General features: G+C 36.6%; 1 protein-coding gene across 3 annotated transcripts in view; it reads left to right on the top strand.

The window, feature by feature from the left end:
• LOC125326937 (translation initiation factor IF-2-like) overlaps nucleotides 1-20,815 on the top strand; it is a 44,994-nt gene extending 24,179 nt beyond the window's left edge. The window contains exons 3-5 of one of the 3 annotated variants that reach the window (XM_048305627.1): nucleotides 435-641; nucleotides 8,459-8,497; nucleotides 20,755-20,813. In XM_048305627.1, the coding sequence (XP_048161584.1) occupies nucleotides 435-499 (65 nt within the window). In that variant the 3' untranslated portion in view covers nucleotides 500-641; nucleotides 8,459-8,497; nucleotides 20,755-20,813. Of the gene's footprint in view, nucleotides 1-434; nucleotides 642-8,445; nucleotides 8,498-20,754 lie in introns of all 3 variants that reach the window. The other 2 variants (XM_048305628.1, XM_048305626.1) reach the window with 2 other exon arrangements.
• Nucleotides 20,816-21,080: the final 265 nt, after the last annotated feature.

The raw sequence follows: 21,080 nt of genomic DNA, 5'->3' as shown, positions 1-21,080 counted from the left end.
TTGTTGTGGGACTGTACAGTCCTACTACAGTGAGACTAACTGTGGTTGTCCAGTAGCGTCCACAACAGCTGGAGTGTTGACTAGTAATTATAAGAAGGTCAGCAATGCTTATAACCTCCCCAGTGGTACCAGTCTTCTATTACAAAGACTTTTCATAGGAGACCTTCAATAAGTGCTCCAATGTCTTGCGGAGAAAAATATGTTGATGTGACCTCTATACCATCATGAGGAGAAAAGGCATTGATAACCTCAATCTTCACCATAAGTCTCGCTTTGCAAAGAATTTAACTTAGCTCCTCTAACTTGTTTTCCTTGCTTTGTCCTCTCCTTTCATTCTCCTCATCTCCGCACTGACTCCTGGATGCCTCTATTCACAAAATTATTACACCAACTCTCAGTTAATGTTGCTATTCAGGTACTGTCTTTTTCTGCAGATTCCTCAGAACAGATTTCTTCTGCAAGTCCTTTCAGAGGAGATCTACCAGTGAAATGTCCATGATAACAGATTGAAAAGGATGATAAAATAAAATGGTGAGGACTATGTGGAACCAAACAGCAACCACTGGCTGTCTTCTGTAGAACACCCTTGCGCTGCTCAAGCATCCCTACTTTATTCCTGCCTTTTCTTCATGCTCCCTAAGGTATGTTTGGGATTAGTTTAATTTAGAATATTAGCTTCTCAGGAACCAATGTTTTTTAATATTTTTACCTGTATTGGGATATATGCACGTATGGCACTGAATCAGTAACAAGAGGAAAGGCATCAGCACAGTTCCTTTAGCTCAAATTTATGTGTACTAACCAAAGGATTCATTATTTCTGCTCTTCCATGCTTAGATTTCAAAGTCAGATCTTTCATGACAAGGCTGTAGATGGAAAGCCATACTTTGAAATAAAACTTCAAGAAGTAAAGTGGGGATAAATGATCTTTATAAATGTAATCCAAGTAGTTATTATTTAATAGCTGATATTTTTGCTTCTCCCTTCCCACTTACTGCTGAAAGACATCAGCAGCTTATAAAGAGAAAGAGCCTGGCAGGGGAAAAGAGCTGATTTTATTTCTGGAAAATAGGGATTTCTCTCTGGAATATGTGTGAGTATTGGTATGTACACACTAAAGTGTGCATGCATTTAGTGTAGTCACTAGCTTTGAAACATGTGCACATGGTCTCTCTATGAAAAAAAAGAAAAAAAAGATGTTCAAGCTCAGATAAATTTCCAGGCTGATTTGGGCAGAGAGACAGTAATAGGGGGTTATGTAGCCAGGATGCAAATGCCTTCATAATGTATATGCTGTCTGAGTATAACTGTGTGTCCTCTCCATGTGTGTCTGCGTGTTGATGAAGTGTTTTGCATTTATTTTTCTGTGCGTCTGTCTGGACATACATACAATCCATTTTACCAGTTCTTCCAAGGCAGTGTGAGTCATAACCATATCCATTTAGCTGTGTTTGCCAAGGCACATGTTTGAGTTCATTTGAGTTCTACATGTACGAGTCAGGAGCTGTGCTTGTCCATGATCTGTGTATGCATGCATTCATGAAGACATGGTTAACCTGCTTTGGTCTGATCTGGAGAGGTGAATAACTCTGTGCAGAAGGGTGTATATGAGGGAAGTTTGCTTTTACTAGTTTGCAGATATTTAACATATTCTTAGTGTACAGAATGCTGACTACTGAGTGCTTATGACAACATCAGGGTTAGTAATGATTGCCAACATGAAAGGTATTTTAATTTATCAAGATAATAATGTCCATATTCTTGCACAAAATTGATTCTATTTTCTCTCATTCACAAAAAAACCCCCCCAAAAACCAACCAATCAAACAAAAACAACAACAGCAACAACAAACCCCCCCCCAAAAACCCAAACAAAATTACAGCACTATGAGAAACCTGACCTTTTTTTCTTAGGGGAGTGCAGAATATGGCCAAGATTGGTTTTGAGAGGTTTTTTTTGTTTGCTTTTGCCTTATGCTTAGAAATACAAACCTTTAGATTTTTGATGCCAAGTTTGGAAATTGCATCCCTAGTAAGTGTTTTAGAGGCACTTTGAGCTGTCTGGTGAGCCAAAGTGAGAGATTATACTCATCAGTTTTTCTGTCTACTTAATTTGTTAAGTGAAGTAATCTTCCTGAAGTGGGAGCATTTCACATAGTTTTCCAAAGAACCAGGAATTTTTTTTTAATGGTAACAGAAATAAAAGTATTTCAGTCTCCAGCATCTTGAATAAAAATAAAGACTTGAATTTTTATTGCTTCATTTAATAATTTAGGTCCATGCAAAGTTAGTGCAAAAGAGGTATTGATGCTCTATTTTGCACTATTCTCTTACCTGAGTCTTGAAACATCATTCCTAATATGGTACAGAGTACCAGCATGGTGAAACAGGTGCTTATACAGAGCTGTATATACAAGGGCCAAGACAGCAGAAAATTAGGGCATAGGGGCCTATCCCAATTCCCACAAAGGAAATGGGAACTGGATTAAGCCTAAACCTCTAATTACATAGGGGTAATAGTCTATCAGAACTCCCACAGCAAAAGGGAGTTGGATCAAGCCCAAGACTCTAATTGCATTTTTTTCCTTGCCATTTTTGTTCATATATTTTGTTTACTCAGGCTCATCATTACATTATTTTGTAACTATTATGATAGGATTAGTGGCCATTAAATATCTGATTTCTGAATGGTATGTCTTGTTCCTTGTCACTGATGTCCCTGATCTATGTCAGAAAGGTTTGTATATTCTAGTTGGTATAGCAAGAGATAGATACATTTACCTAATTGATTGAAATGGATCAAGGCTTAAACATTTCCTACCATCACCTCAAAGAGCCATACTACTTTTCTGTGTGTAGAAAACAATAGAGTGCAAGGCCACACCAGCACCTTTTTCTTCCCATTTATCCTGGTGTTCATACCAATGCCTTTGAATTTCTGCAGTGAGGCCTAGATATATCCAAGGAATTTTATAAGAAAAGAGCATTACTGGCTATGTGAGAGATAGCTATTACTTGGAGAAAGTTCCAATGCTGTCTGTTGTTTTGGAGCACCCCAATACATTTGTTCAGTTTGTTCAATACCAGATTTCCTCCTCCTCTTCTAAGAGTAACTCTGCAGTGGTATCAACATGTCATCTACAGTGCAGATGTTTGGAGATTTGTCCCCTCTTTGAGTCCCGTCCCTAAGCATCCCAGCTCTAGAGTCAGAAGAGAGTTCTGGCACATACCAGGCAACGAAAAGTGTGCCCATACTGCCAGTGGTACCCTGACTGTGCCATACTGGCAGTCTCAGAAGTACAAGGCTGTACAGAGGCCCTGATACACGATGGGAATTCTCACTGATGACAGTAGAAACTGCATGCGTCAGTCTAGGCAGGACTCCAGGTAAATGATGTCAGTATGGCTTGGAAAACATCGAAGTAGGAAATACATGCTGGAGCAAGGGGCATTTTTGCAGTCATTCCTTACAACATAATTTTACTTAGTCGCCCATTAATAATGTCCTGAGACAGAAGGGTACAGCTTTATTTTGGAGATTTTATTGATTTTTTTTCCTAATTTTGTACTTTCAATTTGTGACCCTAATATAGAAGCTCAAAATTAGGGGAGGGCTTTAGCCAATACAGGTGTAGACTTCTGGAAAAGTTTTCTCATGGGAGTGGTGGAAACAGGCAAGCAAATTAGCTGTGGATTTTGATTGTTTAATGAAAGGGTTTATATAGCAAGGTTGTCTAAAACAGGAAGGCTTTACCCATCAACACAGAAGATCCCATCCACTGTATCTATCTGGGGAGCTGGGAAGGAGATGATTATCAATATTTGTTGGAAGGACAGGGTGAATCATTGATATAGCTATTCATTGCTTTCTGGGACAGAAGGACTTTGACCAATTTGGAGGTGTTAGTTCCCAATTAATATATTTTTGGCTACAGCAGAGGTACAGAAACGTTGAACCAAATAGTAGAAGACGTGTCTGTCAATTAAACTATCCAGGAGATGTATTGGTAAGCGACCTTCAGTTACAGAGATATAAAGACTAAGTAACCTCAGTCACTTCACTGGAATCATTCAAGACTTAAACTGACAGAAAAGAGGAAGGAATGTCTTTCTCTTTGAAACCCTTTTATCCCATTTAGAATAACACAGCCTTAACTTGTATCTCCTAAATGCAGTAGGAAATATGTTTTTCTTTCAGACTGAACAGTATTTTGGTGTTTAGCTCACTTGACATAGTCTCTGCCAAAGAAGGCCATTTTTTCTTTTTGAACTTACCTGGTTTGCAGTGTTTCCAACATGTGCATTAAAATCCATAGGGCCACATCTCACTGTAGTCTTAGCACTTGTTAATATTTGGAAGGGACATTTGATAAGAACAAACAGGGTGAAATAGATAATGATAAACAACAAAATGTTTAGAAGTAGGTCCAACTACCTTGATTAAAACAGATTATTTTTTACATTTGCAATGAAGATTAGTTAGAATTGTTTCAATGATTTGTAAAAAGTAGTATCAGAAGGCCATTTTAGTGACTTGGAGTTTGCTGCCCTGGGCTGCGTGGAGCCTGGGAACTCAAGGAGGCAGAAGAGTAAGCTGGCCAGTCCAGCTTCACTGTTCAACGTGACCAAAGTACACCAACACACAGATACTCCAGGCTGTGAGATGCAAGTGAATTTGTAAAAACTGCTCCCTTTAGCAGTTCTGTGTGCTAGTGGTAACAAAGGTAAGGAACCTATTTAAAACATATACTTTAATCAAAATACTTAACCTTAGCACTGCTTTTGAAAAAAAAGCAGTGTAAGAATACCTCTCGGATCCATTTTAAAAAATAGGTTCTGTTTTACCATGAGAGAGAAAACCACGTGCTGGCTGGGGAGACACTTTCATCAGTGGGGACTAACACTGAGGTAAGCAGGTCTTCTCTGTATAACTTTAATGACAAGACATTGTCATGCTTCCTCCCCACCTCCTTAACAACAGATGCAAAGTGAGGTTCACCTGCAACCAGTGAAGTTGTTAGAGTTTTGGGGGGATTCAGAGGGGCTGGCTCTGGCAGAATTCTGCTAGAAAGGGGGAAAGTGCAGGTTTTGTGATTCAGCTTCTATAAATAAATACCTAAATTGCATGTAATTCGGCAGCTAAGCATTTCCTCAAACACTAGTATCAAGATGCTGACTAAAAAGTAAAGAATATGAAAAATTTCTGCTAGTAAAATCTTCTCCTTCCTAATACAAAAAAAAAGTGGAGAAAATATACTGTACTGCAAAATTTTTTTTGAAGGAGGGAGTGTGTATGAAGAAAACTATTTGAGCTAAGTTGAAGATGTCTGAATGCAGAAATGTAAAAAAAACCCCAAACTTTGACAAGATTTTGCATACATCTGTAGTTCATTGTAACCAGGGGAAAACTGATTGTTCTGCAAAGTGCAGACAGACAACATTCTACTGGCTTGGACTGCGGCTCTGTGTAGGTGGTGTGTTGGCCCTTGGCAAAGAGTGACTTCACAGTGTTAGGTGATAACGTTTTAAACAGTTATTTAAACTAAAGTTTAAATGTTTTAAAGCCACATTTCAGCCCCCAAAATCTGAAAATCAAGGTACATCTTACTGCCTCTCATAGTGCTTATTGCAGATCTCTGTGCTCCAGTCCTAATGGAGGTCATGATGCTTTCCCAGGCAGACTGAGGTCCCACTCTCTGTAACTCATACAGGTAGTTTGCCAGCATTTCACTGATAGAAGTACATGCAGTGGATCTGAATTCTTACTGGCATACATGAGAGAAATTGCTAAAATCATTGCAGCTGCAGATGTTTGCATCAGTAGCTTTGGCTTTAGTTTGTCAGTAAAATGTGGAGATCTTTCCCCTCAAAATGTTTGGAAGTTTTCTGCCACGGGTCAGTGCTGTGTACCACCCAACTCCAGTTTCACAGAGTACATTTATATGTAGGGAACTGAATGTATGTGCTAGGAATGGGAAGTGTTTTGCAGTCACTTCTCTGGAAGGTGTGTGCCATAAACCTGCTGTAAAGAGTTAACACCACTGGGGGCTAATCACTGAACACTTGCTGACCTCAGGGGATTTCATCAGACCATACCCCAAGCGGCTTTTGTGATCAGACCCCATGAAGACGTTTCACAAGTCATGCATGCATTAAGGGTTCAGTTGTGGTTTTTGAAAACTGGTTTATGGCTGTTTTCTTAGGTGAAAAAAGTATAATAAAAATGTTATTTTCTGCTTAATGCAGAGTATTTTAACTTCTCAGAAGATAGCTCTTAGTCCCTGCTTACCCATCTGGCCCCTCGGGCTGGTCCTTTTCATAGTAGGGTTGTGCAGCTGAGGGTGTAAGAGCACAGCAAAGACAAGATACCTGAGACTGTGCAGTCAGTGGGAGAGCTACACAAAAGACCCCTGCCACTGGCAACTGAACTGTGACCATTAGATTCCAGTTCAGTTATAGACCTTTTTTTTTTTTTTAAAAAAAATCTGGGCTTAAAATCTGGTTAACCCTTTGGAAGTGGGGGGGTGAGGGGGGTGGGATGTGGTGGGCAGTTTTTCTAGGAAAACACTAAAGTATCATTATCTACTGTGAAAAGGCTAATAAAGGGTAAAATCAGCAACTCCATGGCTCATAATACTTGTGGAGCAGGTACTTTTTTAAAGTGGACTAACTCTTTTCATACCTTGTAATAGATACGTTATCTGTATAAAAGCACTTTTTCTAGTTTAAATATTTGTCTTTACCAATGATTAATGGGCTCTGAACTTGAACTTGCCTTTTTTACAATTAAGGAAATGTTCAAAATTGTCTCAATAGCCCTAATTTGTATTTATCAGTAATGCATTTTTAAATTCTTTTCGAAGTTTTAAATAGGACAACTTACAAATTACATTCTAAATAGTTTCACATCTTCTTTAAATAAAACTTTGTTACACATCTAGACTGAAATTTTAGATATTCTGTTTTAATTTAGTGAGACAGTTTTTGGCCCGAAAAAGGGTAATTCTGAATGGAAAAGTTATCAAAGCTTTATTTTTGGCAACAGTTTTTCAAAACGACACAAGGTGTAGTCTGCTGTGCCTTGTGTAGTTTCAGGCTCTTGCTCGGCTTAAAGTGCTCACGATTTCCTTGGATCAGACCCATAACTCTCTTTGTCACCACAAATAGAGCCATCAGTGTCACTCAGTTCCAAAAAATACATTAACCCTTTCCTGCCCAGCACCTTCTCAAAGACTTGCTTCAACTCCAGCAATTCAAAGAACTATCGGTGGAGAGCTTTGCTGGTTGATTTGGTAACTCTTTAACAGACCATCCTGATTTAACTCCTGGATTTAGATAATATAAACGACTTTTCACCAATTCTCCCTTTCCACTCCTGGGTCACACTTTCTGTGTTTGCTGGAAAATTTCTTGCCAGCTTGCTTCTTTGTGGGGGGAGAGGTGAAGCCTATGACTTCACAGCAAATAGACCAGAGGCATCAAGGCACAGGTAAAACAGATAGAACTACTAATTTTTTCAACTGTATACTAGCAAAAGCATGCATCACAAAGGCCTGATCTTGAGCAACCTCCCATGCCTTTCCATTGCCCTCACTGTTTGACACCTGTAGGTTTGTGGATTGGAAGCCAGCTTTCATCCCAGCTGTTACTGGTGCCCTGGGTCCTGAGCATGGAGGACCTGTGTACCTGGGTCCGCACTGGCCTGGAGGCTCGTGAGCGTCCTGCTCTGTCTCTGCACCACACTCTGCTTGGGTTCAGAGGAAATTTTACATGAGACTAAATTGCACTGCTTCCTGAAGAAGTTTATAAATCCTGGGACCTAGATTGACACAATTAGTTCCAAAAAAGTTTTGTCCTGTAAAATAGCTTTGATCAACATCAGAACTAAAAATGCTTTCTGTTCCTTGCTGGAAAAAGTAAGGAATTTCTGCTGTCTATTTGGAGGCTAAATAGTGAATATTCATGCATATTCATGAAAATAATAGCAAGGAACTCAATAGGAACTTTTCTGTGGATCAGAATTATTCCTAGGAGTGCAGGTTAACATAATATGGCCCCAGCAAAATCTCCAACTGATAATGCTGCAGTGCTTCCTCTTATGGTACCTGGCTTTTAGAGCTAAGTTTTGAAAGCAGTAAATCAAAAGTAAAAGTTAAAACTTTTAATTGCATGTTTCCAAATGCATTATACATCAAACAACATTAAGTATTCCAAAAGAATTAAAAAACAAGTTAAAAAGCCTTTAGCTGTAGTTTTGTTTGAGTTTCTTTTCTTGGATATTTGGGATCTGCTATAATCAGTTCCACAAAAATTAAAATCTCCAGGACAAGCAGCTTGAATCTCTAAATAAATAAGCAAAATTTTGCACAGTACTAGAGTTTTTAAAGTAAAGAAATTGAATATTTGATTTGTAACAATAATTTGCAAATTTAACTTTGAAACCAGCTTTTTCTTCCAGATGAGGGAGGACCAGAAGTAGCCAGAACATTCAGAGAAGGTAACTATATAAGCTTTCAAAGCTGCTTTGATAACATGCTGTCTACCACAAACATTATTTTCACAGAATCATAAATCCATATTTTCATATTAAGAGAAATTTCATACAGGTCTCTTGACCTCCATAGTTAATTTAGGCACAATACCTACTGCCTTTAAATGTATTGCCTGAAATTACTTCTTTCAGGGAAAAAACAAAGGCTTGAGCTTTATATAGCTTTTATTTGAAAATATTACATATTGTGAAATATTGACATACAGAGACAGGTCCTCTTAATTGTCTAGAATTTGGACTTGAAGGAAATTAAAAATTAGAAAAGATTAAAAGTTAGGGAAAACACTTTAGAACTGCAGGCACCAGCCAAATAATTTTAGTGGGCAGCTTTTTTTAAAAGTGAATATTTATACTAAATGGCATCCAGTTCAGAAAGAATTTTCAGGGAAGATATTTTCTTATATTCTGGGAAGTTAGACTCATAATAGCCAAAGTACTACGTAGCATGCAGCTAAATATAAAACAAAATAAGCTCAGTTATCCAATATAGATATAAAGACAAGTATTTGTGAAATCTATTTAGAGCAGTGTTTTATACCTTAATATACAGATGAAAAAGCTGAAGTGGGAATGTTGTATACTTTAGCCAAAATGCCAGCTAATTTTTTTTTTTTTTCCCTTTTGCTGGACTTATTTCCTAACAGTAATAAAAAAGATTTAAATTATCAAATGTGTCCAAAGAGTAAGCATACCCAGTTGCTACTGAATTCATATGGTAAAAGTTAGAAGACAATTGGATTTTAAATTCTTCTGGACTGATCCTGCTCTCCTGAAATGAGTGGTAAAATTCCATTTGCCTTCAAAGGGAGCTGAATTTCATGTCAGTTTTTAAAATAGAATTTATTAACTCTTCAGTATTCTGATAAATAATAAAACCTCACTGTTTCTTTAAAATCAAAGTAACAAAAATGTTAGATTAAAATCTAAGCAAACAAGGACTAGCAAATACTTTTAAAAAAAAGCTTTTGGGAGGTAGCTATTGGTAGCCTATCAGCTGATAATTTAATAAAAAGTATTCAGTCTTATTTATCTACTGTTTTAAGTGGTTTATAGGACTTAGATGTTTTAGATTCTCCATTAACATGTACAGGATGCAAAAGAAATAAAGCCCTGCCCTTGCAGAATAAAGGTAGAAATAAGTTTTGACAATTAAAACAATTAAATCTGGCTGCTGAATCTAATACCTAGTTACCTAAGAACAGACATTTTAATGTTAGCATTAGAAAATAAAATAGAGATGTCTTTGCATCAAAAAAGAACTTCTTTTAACAAAATATACAAATTTGGTCTTTCAGGCATTAAAAAAAAATATTTGTGTTTGTCAGTTTAAATTTGTAGTTTAGTAAATACATTGTTTAAATAGTAGGCAGAGACAACCTTTGAAGAAGGATAATTGGTAGGATTAAAACTTACAGTTTGTACACAAAGAAAATACTTTGATAAGGGCAAACAGTAAGCATAAGTCAGTTTGAGGTTCATCACTATCCCATGAATTCCTTTATATCATACTAATTCATATGACTTAAAGACAAAATTGTTAGAATTGTTACTCATCCTTACTGAATATATTTCTATTAAAATGTTATGTTTTTTCCTCTTTCAAAAATTGTTATTGATTTTTCTATAGAGAAGCAGAAAAAAAAAAGTAAATTCGATCATAATTCACAAATACTCCTTCTCTTGAAGCTGATTTTTTACTTTGAAATTAGTAATAGGAAATTATTTGAACAATTTTTTTAAAGTTACTTTATGTGAGAAGCTTTTTGAAAGTTATAATATTATCTTATAACTGACTGCAGCTAGAATTCAGCCTTTTTTCAAATTGAATACTGTACATAATAATTAACAAAATATGTGGATGTAGATACAGGTACAATTATTAGGAACATTAATTTGCATTGTTGAATCTTATGGGGAGTTTGCTCTTTCTTAAGTCTCTCAAGTAGTTAGCAATGAAAACAAATTGAGATTAAAAGAATGTTTCAAATCTTCCTTAAAAACTTGAAAAATGTTTCTAAATCTTTAAAAGTGGCTTGATATATTTTTGCCTATAAATTATAGGTTATTTAGAAATCTTTTTTAGGATAAAATATTTTTATTTATAGATAGTTCATATCTCATTAAACTGACTGAGCAGACAGGGCTACATCATTTTTGTTTGTAAATTTAACTGAGACTTATTTAATAGAAAAATGAGCTAGATAAATATCCTACGTGAAGTTTTATCCACATAATAGTACCTGTAATAATTATTGTATGTTAAAAGTCCCCTATCGATCATGTATCTGGAAGCTCTATGTTCAGTTTCTACTTAATATTCTTGGAGCTTTTTCCATTTATGGCTTTCAGAATAATAAACACAATATTCCTGTTGTTTTTGGAATTTAAAATAAAGAATAAATATTGGTTTTGTTTTGACACCAAGAGAAATTACTGACAGAAGGAAATATACAGAAATTTTGCACAAGTAACTTTATGAAGTTTTAAAATCCTTGCAGGGAAGGAGTTAAAAGAACAAAACCAAACGAATGACCCCCCACCCCTCCCATATTTGAATAAAAATGTTTCTAAATTTCTGCTGCAATTTTTTTAAGAGGGGAAGCAGCTTTTTTGCTTTGGCAATGTATTAAAATTCAAATAATAACATTAAAATTCATAATGAGAGTTCTACCACAGAACTTAGCTTTTCAAAGGTCTGGACAGCTCCTTAAATTTAATTGAAACTACATTAAAAAATTATGTTTTCACGTACTAAGTAAACCTAAATGTTTACCTTGGAAAAGAATAACTGCATATATCTGATCAATGGAGACAGGAACACCACAAAAGTGATTTTTTTCAAAGGAAAAGAATTATTTCCATATAACATCTAAATCAATGGCCATCTGTTTCTGGCCATATTAGTGCTATAATCAGTACAATAAGGTAGACTTTAGCAACTAAATGGAAGGTAGGTACAGTGAAGTGGGAGCGAGCTCAAAGTTGCTTCAGTGTAGGGCAGCACATAAATGTCAGGAACAAAGTTCAATTTCTTTCACTATAATTTCCACAGAGATATCACCTTAAATTTGAATTTGTGAATTGTATGTGCTTCAATGAAATCATGGGATTTTAAACATTTATTAACAAGCTTAAATATGATTATGTCATTAACTATTTCATTAATTAGAAAGAGAGCTCTGTAAGTCATAGTGTAAGCCAAAGATGGAAAACGGAATTCATGTGTTAATGATATGCTTCATTCTTTATTTTTAAATGAACAATTTTAGAGGTGAATAGTAAATTCTCCAGAATAAATTCACAAATGTGTATACTTCTGTTACTTTTTGAAAATGTTTTGTTCTCCTGTCATTAAGTATGACATTAATTAGGTTATCTTTTTGCTCTCCAGAAATTATGCCAAAGTTGCAAAATATTACAAAATATTTTCAAATATTTTTGAATATTTGGGTCAAATATTACCAGTTAAAGTTCCCCCAAAAAGTTTTCAAATATTTCTGTATTTCACATTACAATAAAGCAGATGTGAAAGATGGTTTGATGTAATCCATTAATTTTAAAATTTCCAATGATGAAGATTAAGCTATGAATTATTTTTCCCGTAAACTCATATTTAATAATTTGTTATTAATTTTTTTTCTGTAGGACACCGTAAATATAAGACAAGGTCCTACATTGAAAACTCCAGCCGATAATAGAATAAGATTAGGCAAGGCAAAATTTGGAATGCAGTTTCCTCATTTCTGACTGTAATCTTAAAACCATAGGAATATCTGTATTAGAGATTCCAAATTGAATACTTTTCTTCTGCTACAGTTATCTAGATTTGTATTCTATTTACTAATATTTTTTGCCACGTTTTTTATTTTTAAGGTATTTCAAATAAGAAGACCCAGTTGCTTGCTCTCTGGTCTCTGAAAATCCATCCTGTCAGGATGAGAATTAATTAATATAGCTTTAATTAACTTTAAGTTTTCTCTTTCCCTTTTTCTCCCTGGTTAATTTGGTAGAGGGCAAAAATAGGACTCAGATTAGTATAATTTCGTCTGCCATGGCAAGGGGGTTGGAACTAGTTGATATTTAAGGTCCCTTCCAATTCAAACTATTCTGTGTTTCTGTAATTTCCTAACTCATATCAAATCCTCTCTTTCTATAAGACAGATTCTTGGGGTAATAATGACATGCTGCTACTAGCATTAATTTTTTTAACCTAAAATATACCATTCATTAAATTTAATTCACTCAAAAAAATCCAGTTAATTTGCCTCAATATTTATAAGAGTTGCAAATTGGGATTTTAGTTATTAACTCTTAGTTTTAATGGTCATAATACTTACCATATAGAGTGCTATTTAAACAATCAGGCCTCATGCTTTTAAGATTTAAAGCAGCCATTCAAATCATCTTCACTACTGTTCTGCTACAATAATGCAGCAAATCTGTATTTCATGACAGAGGGATTTAAGATGAGATGGTGCTATGTGCACAGGGGCATCTAATTGGAACAAAAAGGAAAGCAGACAGAATACAAGAATATCTGATTTAAGTGGGTTAACACCAAACTTCTTTGTAAATTGTTGAACTATGATACGCAATTTTAATTCATATAGAATCATAGGTGTGAAGATGTGAAATTATACAGACTGTGTGATCTATATAAATCCAGCCAAGAGCTTGTCAGTGATCATTGGGCTCATGTGATAGCAGTGACTTGTTGTACTGCAGCCTAACTCCATCCTGAAATGGAGTCTGGAGTTGAGATATGGATGAGGTGGAGGTACAGGCTAAGCTTCGTAGCTGGAACACAAGCCTGCCCATCCTCAGAGCAGCCCAGCTCTTGGATGGGGGACCATTCCAGGTCTGTGGTACCCAAAACCTCCAGAAATTTATGGTCAGGCCTGTTTTGGTAAAAACTATTTGGCTACATTCTACTGCACAGTGCACTTGGTTTCAATTGGGTTGTATTTATCAGAATTTTTGTGTACAATATTCTGTATTTATAGCTTGGACATCGTGATTATTTTAACTGCTTGCTTAAAAGAAACTGAAACTTTAGGAATAGAGAGAAATTATTTTTTTCCCAAAGAAAAAATATTGTATATAGAACAGACTCTGTATAGATGATGTCACCTAGCTGCTGGTGTATTTATTCCTTATGCATATGAGTGGAGGGTAAAATGAAGCAAGAAGATATTAATGGCTGCTTTAAACTAACAACTGGTAAAAATCAAGTGGATGCTGACAGAATCGCTTGCCATCTGTGGGAGCTCCACATGTGTCTCATTTTCCAAATTTAATTAAAATTCAGAATTTTTCCTGTATACATTTTCTGAAATTTCAGAGGTCACTGGTCACACAAAGATACACAATAGTAGTGAAATATGGGTCGTATTCTTCAACTACATGGCATACAAGCTCTGAAGGTTCAAAGTGGGGAAAAAATCTCAGCTAGGTCATGTCAATTAACAGTGTTCTTCCCATGGTTAGTTTATTTGAGAAGTTCAACAGAGTGAAGTTTGAATTAATGTGCTCAACCTTCTCTTTTTCTTGAGTTTATACTCTGGCAGCTTGCTGAGTCCCTTTACAAAACACAGTGAGACCAGCTTCAATACCATTCATGTGAGAGACAGAAAACCTGAGCAGAAATACCTGACCTTAAACCTATATGAAGTGTCCACTTCATACTGCTTTGATCAGGAATAAGTACTTGGGCCCACAGCCACTGTTTACAGATAGATCTGTAATCTATTGTCATGTGGATAACTATCAGGCCAAATTTTTCTTCTTCTGTCCCCTTGTCTGATTTCTGATTATTTTAACTATGGTTGGGCAGCTGGAGAAGAATATTTTGCTATTAGCTGTGACCAGAAATCCTACAGTATTTAGACAAATACTGTAAAATACCATTAATATTGAGGTGCTGCAAAATCATATGGGACAGTAAGAAATGTCCATGGAAAAGATTGACAGGGCTTAATTTTTCATTAAAATCTGTAGGATCATTGATGTGATTTTTATAAACCACTTTAATTTTTTTTTAATGGGAAAAGCTCAAAGTCACACCTGTGATATTTCTGAAACCAAAACCTGCATTTTCTTTCTATGGAAGTCTCCTGAATTTTGCTAAATCCCATTTAAATTGTTATGTCATGGTCATAACTGCACTGTTGGAAAGCCACTTGCTTAGTGCTAATGAGTGTGTTTTGATATTTGAGAGTGACTTGACTTGGTACCCAGGAAAGGGTGGGTATACTTTATGTCCAAGATTATTTGGACACATTTTGGTTTACAATCCATGGGAATATGCATTCTTAAGGATAGATATAGTATGGTTTTGGATGGTCCTCCTGAGGATAGAAATGGATGTTCTGGCAGTCTCCTGTTAGTAAATGGCTTCTGATCTTCATTATCCTATGAATTTCTAGCCAAACTTTTGTTGACCTGAGAGTGTTATTTTTCACACTTAGCATGTTAAGAGGGTGGGAGAAGTAAGGGGTCTTTTATCCTTTGCAAAAAGCTTAATATTAACTGATTTGAATGCCATTTGCCTAGGTGCCCTAGAATAATTTTTACAAAGAAAATGTAGAAATATATTTCTATGTAGAATATATGTACAAACATGTAGAATATGGGTAAAATATATTATTTAAGATTTGCTATGGGAGAAATCACACACCATCTTCTCCAAGCAAGAGTTGGGAAAGGACTTGGGAGCTGGTCCTAGACAAAGCTGGTCTAAGAACAGGAAAACAGAAGGGCTGTTTGGCAATAAGTTGTTTTCATAGCTGAAGCCCTTGAAAATGGCAGAGGGAAATAGAGCAAGCTCATCAGCTATCTGCATACAACTCAAAAGGTACAAAGGTAACAATATGTTTTGGGACAGTTGAAGTCCATAGGATTTTTAGACATGCTGAGCACTTTTTCCAGCAGAGTGATGTGTTGTTCTTTCCCATTCATCTACTACTATCTCATTCAGAAGGACCAATGCTTTTGGGCTGTGAGGATCGTGCCCTACTTTTTAATCGTGGAAGGATACTGGATATGTGGCAAAAAGGTAGTCACTAAATGATGTGCTGTGAATTGATCAAGTCTGATAAATCTGCTACCAGTCAGCCCATCATCAGGGAAAGTTTTATGTATCTTTCTTTTAATCTCATAGGGAGGTAACCTGTGGTGCAGTTCCTTTTCTTGTTAGCAGGCAGTATATGCACTTCCTTATTTTGCAGTCTATTATATGCAATGTCATTATGTCCTTTAGTACAGTGTTTATTAAACTTTCTGAATCTGTGATTTCCTTTTGATTCACCTCTCTCCCTGTTATTGTCTTGAATTCTTCCCTTTTTTGATGATAATTTTTTGTAATTGCTGCCTGAAAAGTCACTTTTTCAGGGAGACTGCACTTACTGACAGCAAGCCAAGGTAGCTGGTAGATCAATGGCTACCCTAGAAGCTCCTACTTGCAGGAGCTTCTCAGTCCCCAGCTTCAAAACTGAGATCCTGCTGACAAACTTTGTTTTTTTTAACACTGTGAATATTGTTGTCCTTTGGCAAGCCATGGTTTGAGAAACAATTGTTTAGCAGAGGCAAAGTTCCCATTGAGTGATGAATTCCCCAACAGCCCAGTTTTAGAAAGTGACAGAAAGCAGGTTTGTTTAACCTGGATGCAGAGAAGGTCTGCTGATAGTGGCAGAGGACCTATATAATTCCATAACAGCGCAAAGTCTCTGTGACCACCTGAGTTACAGTCACCTTTCTCTCTTGTTTCTCTACAAACAAAATTATTCTTGGTAAAGGATATGGGCCATAGAAGAGGTTTTGATGTTGGTATATTTACTTTAAGGAAAGAATGAAAGTATTTTTTCCCAGTGTTGTGTGTCTACTGTTTTAGATCTCTTGATCAGCTGATTTTTAGTTGAAGTTGCAAAAGACTATTGGAAATCTATGAAGCTGTGTTACCTTGGTTGTTTAAAATAGGGCCAGATAGCATTTACAATCTGTGTGTTGTAATATTCACTATATCTCTGAGATAACCCTGTTGTGCAAATAGGAAGATGCTGTTCACTCACAAGCCAAAGGAGAGGTCCCAACGCTACTGGGATTCTTTCCATGGATTCCCATCCCCAGGAGCTAGCCTGGTTATTGCTGTGCTCATCTTGGTCTCTCCTATGTGACTGCCCCATTGAGTTAGGATCAGGGCACTGCTTAAAGATCAGGAAAAAGTAAAGACAGCTAAAGTCTGGTGTATTTGAGACGGAACTAGAGTGAAAGAGAGGTGAAAAGTCAGTGATCCTAGGCTGTGCTCTCCTCACCTGTCACAGACACTGTTTGACTTGTTCACATCTCTGTTCCTCTGTTTAACCTATCTGTCATGACAGTTACTCTCCACTTACAAGGGTTATGAATAATGTGACTATTACACAGCACCAGGTGTTACTCCTGGTGCCTTCCAAGACAAAAATACCCAAGCGAGTATTTGTTAATAGTTGCTCTGCTCCTTGTTTCCAGAAGGGAAAAGGAGAGAGTAGACTGTCCTTGTTATAACCTCTTGTACTGCAGCAGAACTTGTCAGAAGAGGGTTCCATTAGGAACCCCAAGGAGAGACTACAGAACCCTTCAAAACTGCTGGCATGGCTAGAAAAGGCACCTCATGGGGAGTTCCCTTCTTTGCACTTCAGAAATTAGTATAAAATCAAGTATCTTTGAAGTAACACCAACCCTCTTTCCATTGTCTTTCCCATGTAACTGTCTTTGGCCTTTCTGCCACTCTCACATTATTTCGAAGGGTTCATTGAAATGCTTGCTGTGAGGCCTTAATATCTTTATTATTGGAAGACAAAAGATAAATGGCAATCACACAGCTAAAATTATCTGGTTATTCTAGTTTTAGAAACACAAAAATGTGCAGCAAATATTTATATAAAATTCAGGTAAAATATAGGCCAGAATGCTCCAGAAGGAAATAATTTGTATGAGTGCACCAAGAACATCATTTAAGAACAAGGCTAAGTTATGAAGCACATCCTTTAAAGGAACTGTTTTGAAACAGACCGTTGTATTCCCTGTAATTATTTCTCTGCTTTCACCAACATTAATTGATAGATATGTACTGGTTCATGAGTGTTCACTTAAGGTAAGCTTCATCATATATTAACAAAATGGATACAATTCAGGGGTTTTGCCCTAAAAGCTAATGCAAGGAAAGCTGGCAGTAGCAGTGTCTTTCTCCCAGGATACTATTACTGGGGCAGATGCAGCCGTGGGTGAAAGCCTGATGTAAAATCTGTGTAATAGCCACCTCCCACCAAAACACTCTATCAACAGCATGGTTGGACATTAAGAAATTAGGGACAAACAAGTCTTAGATGTTGCTGTTAGGAAAGAGTGAATTTTGGCACTTAAGAGGAATGTGGATACCTTGGGGACGCAAATGTAGCGTGTTGTGAATATGTGAAAGTCGGTGTTGTGATCATGCTTTCCAGTAAACTGAGTTTTCTGTGATGCAGGTGATCATAGTGGTCTGTTTTTGTATGGCACTGAAGCACCTTAAGGTGTGGTTTACCTAAATGAGTGAATAACCCCACTGAACATGGGGTATGTTTGTATGCTCAAAATTTAGTGTTAGTCTCATGTTGAACTGGCCTTGGAAACACAAAGAATGTCTTCTGGGCAAAGGAGAAGAGAAGTGGTGGTTGAGAAGGAAGGCAGAGACAAATTCTTTGAGAGAGAAGTTACTCTTCTTCTGTGTAGTAATATCCAGGAAAAGAGAAAGCAGGATATGTCCTACATCATGCTGTGGAAGTTGCTCATGTCTAGACGTGTAATGTGACATTGGTAAGTCAAATATAGACTACCAGAGATTATTGGGATAGAAAAGTGCATTAATGTGAAGTGGATGGGTACATGATCACATGTGCAATTCCACGCTTTTATTCCCATTTCATATGGTGAAATAAACAGTAGTGTAAATAAAACTATGATGTAAGTATTCTCACAGGAGTTGCATATGTGAGCTTTTAGTATTTAACTTTTGGCATGTAAACATGACAGTAATTTCTATAAGCAAATTCTATGAAGTGACAATTTCTATGTGCGCTTGTGGGACACAAAATTTCTATGAAAGACATTGAAAAGTGATTGTTGCATGGCTCCTACAAACACCTAAGTCTTTCCATTAAGTTTCAATGTCTCAGAAGCCCTTGTGTCTATAAAGGCAGAACCTGCAGTGCTTTGGTAGCTAGAGGAAGATTCCGTTGTGTATATATGTGCTTGCCTAGACGTATGTGAGTTCACAGCTGTGTTTTGGAGTCTGTACCATAGAGAAGGTAATATAAAAGGGAATATACAAGTTTGGAATAAATAAATGCAAGCCAGTTTTTGTCCTGCTGTTGATAGTTTAGTTGCTTAGAGCATTGTGGTTTATCCTGAAAAAATGAGGGTTATAAAAGTGTATGCTTTGGAAACTTTAGTTAAACAAGGTCCTGGTGCAAGGTTCTGTCTGGGCTGGAGTGCTTTTTATAGATTGTGCTTGGCACGAGGAGGAGAAAGAGTTACTGCAGTTCGTAGCAGGGAGACATGGTGTTTCCTTCCCCATGCAAACCAAAGTGAACATATGCCCTCTAATTTCGTATGGCCTCTGTCAAGAAGGGTATTTATTGCTAATTTAAAAGCATACAAAAAGGTAAATGCAGGGACCATTTTTTCCCCCTTGAGTTTGCATAGGAAAATAATTAAAGGCAAACATTGTATGTTATAAGGAATATATTGGTCTGCGTATGGCATTCTTTTGTTGCAGATTACAGACCCAGTGGCCTCATCCTGCTATCACTGAAGTGAATGGCACATTTCCTATTGATCTCAGGGAAAGAAAGAGCAGACTACAACCCAACATGAGACAGGTGAAAGCTGCTCCTTTAGAAGTATGCTGCCCATTATGTTTAGGCTCCCAAATTACTTTTTCTTAGTGTCCTGGGAAGCAGAAGGACACAAATTGTTTGTATTAAAAGTGTAATGAGGATTGTTTAAAGATGTAAATGTCGTCTTTAACATTGCTGAACGGAAAACATAAAAGATTCTGCCAGTGTGTGAAAGTGAAACTAGCTGAGAACAAAAGTGAAACCAACAGGCAACTCTCACTCCCCAGGCTGAGTGAAATGCAGAAATCCTAAAGTGCTGATCCTTAACAGTAAATTTGAATTTTAAAATTTTCTTTACTTTTATTAGTGAGAAAAAGTGTTGCTAGTGATCTAGACAAAGATTTCCCCCAAGATAGGTGTTTTCTCATGATGGTATCTCTTTAAAAAGTCAGAACCAATAAAAAATTTCTATTTTTTTTTTCTTTATGATATTTAAGGGCATCTGTACATGTTACCCTCTTTTTCTTTCTCATGCATTTTCCTTTTGCATGCGTTGCATGACAGACTTTTAAGTTGTGTACCCTTAATATTCTGACAGAAGCATGTACTAGAGCAGGACAGGATTGACCTTGCTTTACAGAAGTATTGGTGACCATAATCAGCAAGTTTCTAGAGAAAGGAAAGAAAAAGTACCTTTAAAAATATATCAAAATGATGGTCAAATGTGTTTAATTAATAAAACACCAAAAACTGAGAGGCAGTGTAGCAATGGGGAGAGACAGACATTCAGTTCTTCCTGCCCAGTCTAGTAGGATCAGCAGGAGACAAATGTACAGGAAGCTGGGGAACTACAAAACAAAACAACAGCAGACGGTAAAAAAAAGCACTGGATGCCATGGGCAAAAGGAGAGAATGGAGGAAATAAGTGGTTTAGATAAGTTAACATTGTGCAAAATTCTTCTTTGGTTCACATTTGTCAGTGTCTAGGAAATTGGGTGGAAAAATACATATGCGGCCATAGTCTGCTGTAGATCTAAGCAGTATGAGGAGGGTAAATATGTGGAAGGAAAAGGGTAAGAGATGACAGATTTTTTTTTTTTTTTAAAGGCAGTTTAGTTATAAATACTACACCCTACAGTGCTGAGGCTTTCTGACCATGATTTGTGTTGATAATGCTTATTAAATGACAAACTGAACCAAGGTGGTTTTTTTTTTTTTGATTTAGCAAACCGAATTTGAACTCATTATCTTAAACATTTTTCCCTCTCACATTTGTTTGGAAAATTTTGGAGGGAAAAGGGGGGGAAAATGGTGTATAGACAGTGATTTTAGCTGGTATCTTCCTCGCAGGTGGAGGGAGGAGATAGAAGTCTCAAAACTACAGGTCTGTGTAAATTCTGCAGCATCACAAGTAAGTACAAAATAATAAAAATCACAGAAAAATGGGAAAAACAAAGACCACATTTATCTGGGAGGGTATTCAACTTTTAAAGCGGAGGAGGGAAAAGTTGCTGTGGAAAGAAGTTATCTCAGGACTTTGTCCCTCATGTAAATGGCTTTAAAAAAAAACTTCAGTGTATGTAATTTTTTTTTTTTAATAGAAGATCATACCACTTGCAGATTAAATGTTGCTAATGAGATGGAGCATGCAGCAGTATAGAGGCCTATAAGAACTG

The sequence above is a fragment of the Corvus hawaiiensis genome, chromosome 6 (genome assembly GCF_020740725.1).
Source record: "Corvus hawaiiensis isolate bCorHaw1 chromosome 6, bCorHaw1.pri.cur, whole genome shotgun sequence".
Taxonomy (NCBI): Eukaryota; Metazoa; Chordata; class Aves; order Passeriformes; family Corvidae; genus Corvus; species Corvus hawaiiensis.
This window is presented reverse-complemented; position numbering and strand designations above follow the sequence as displayed.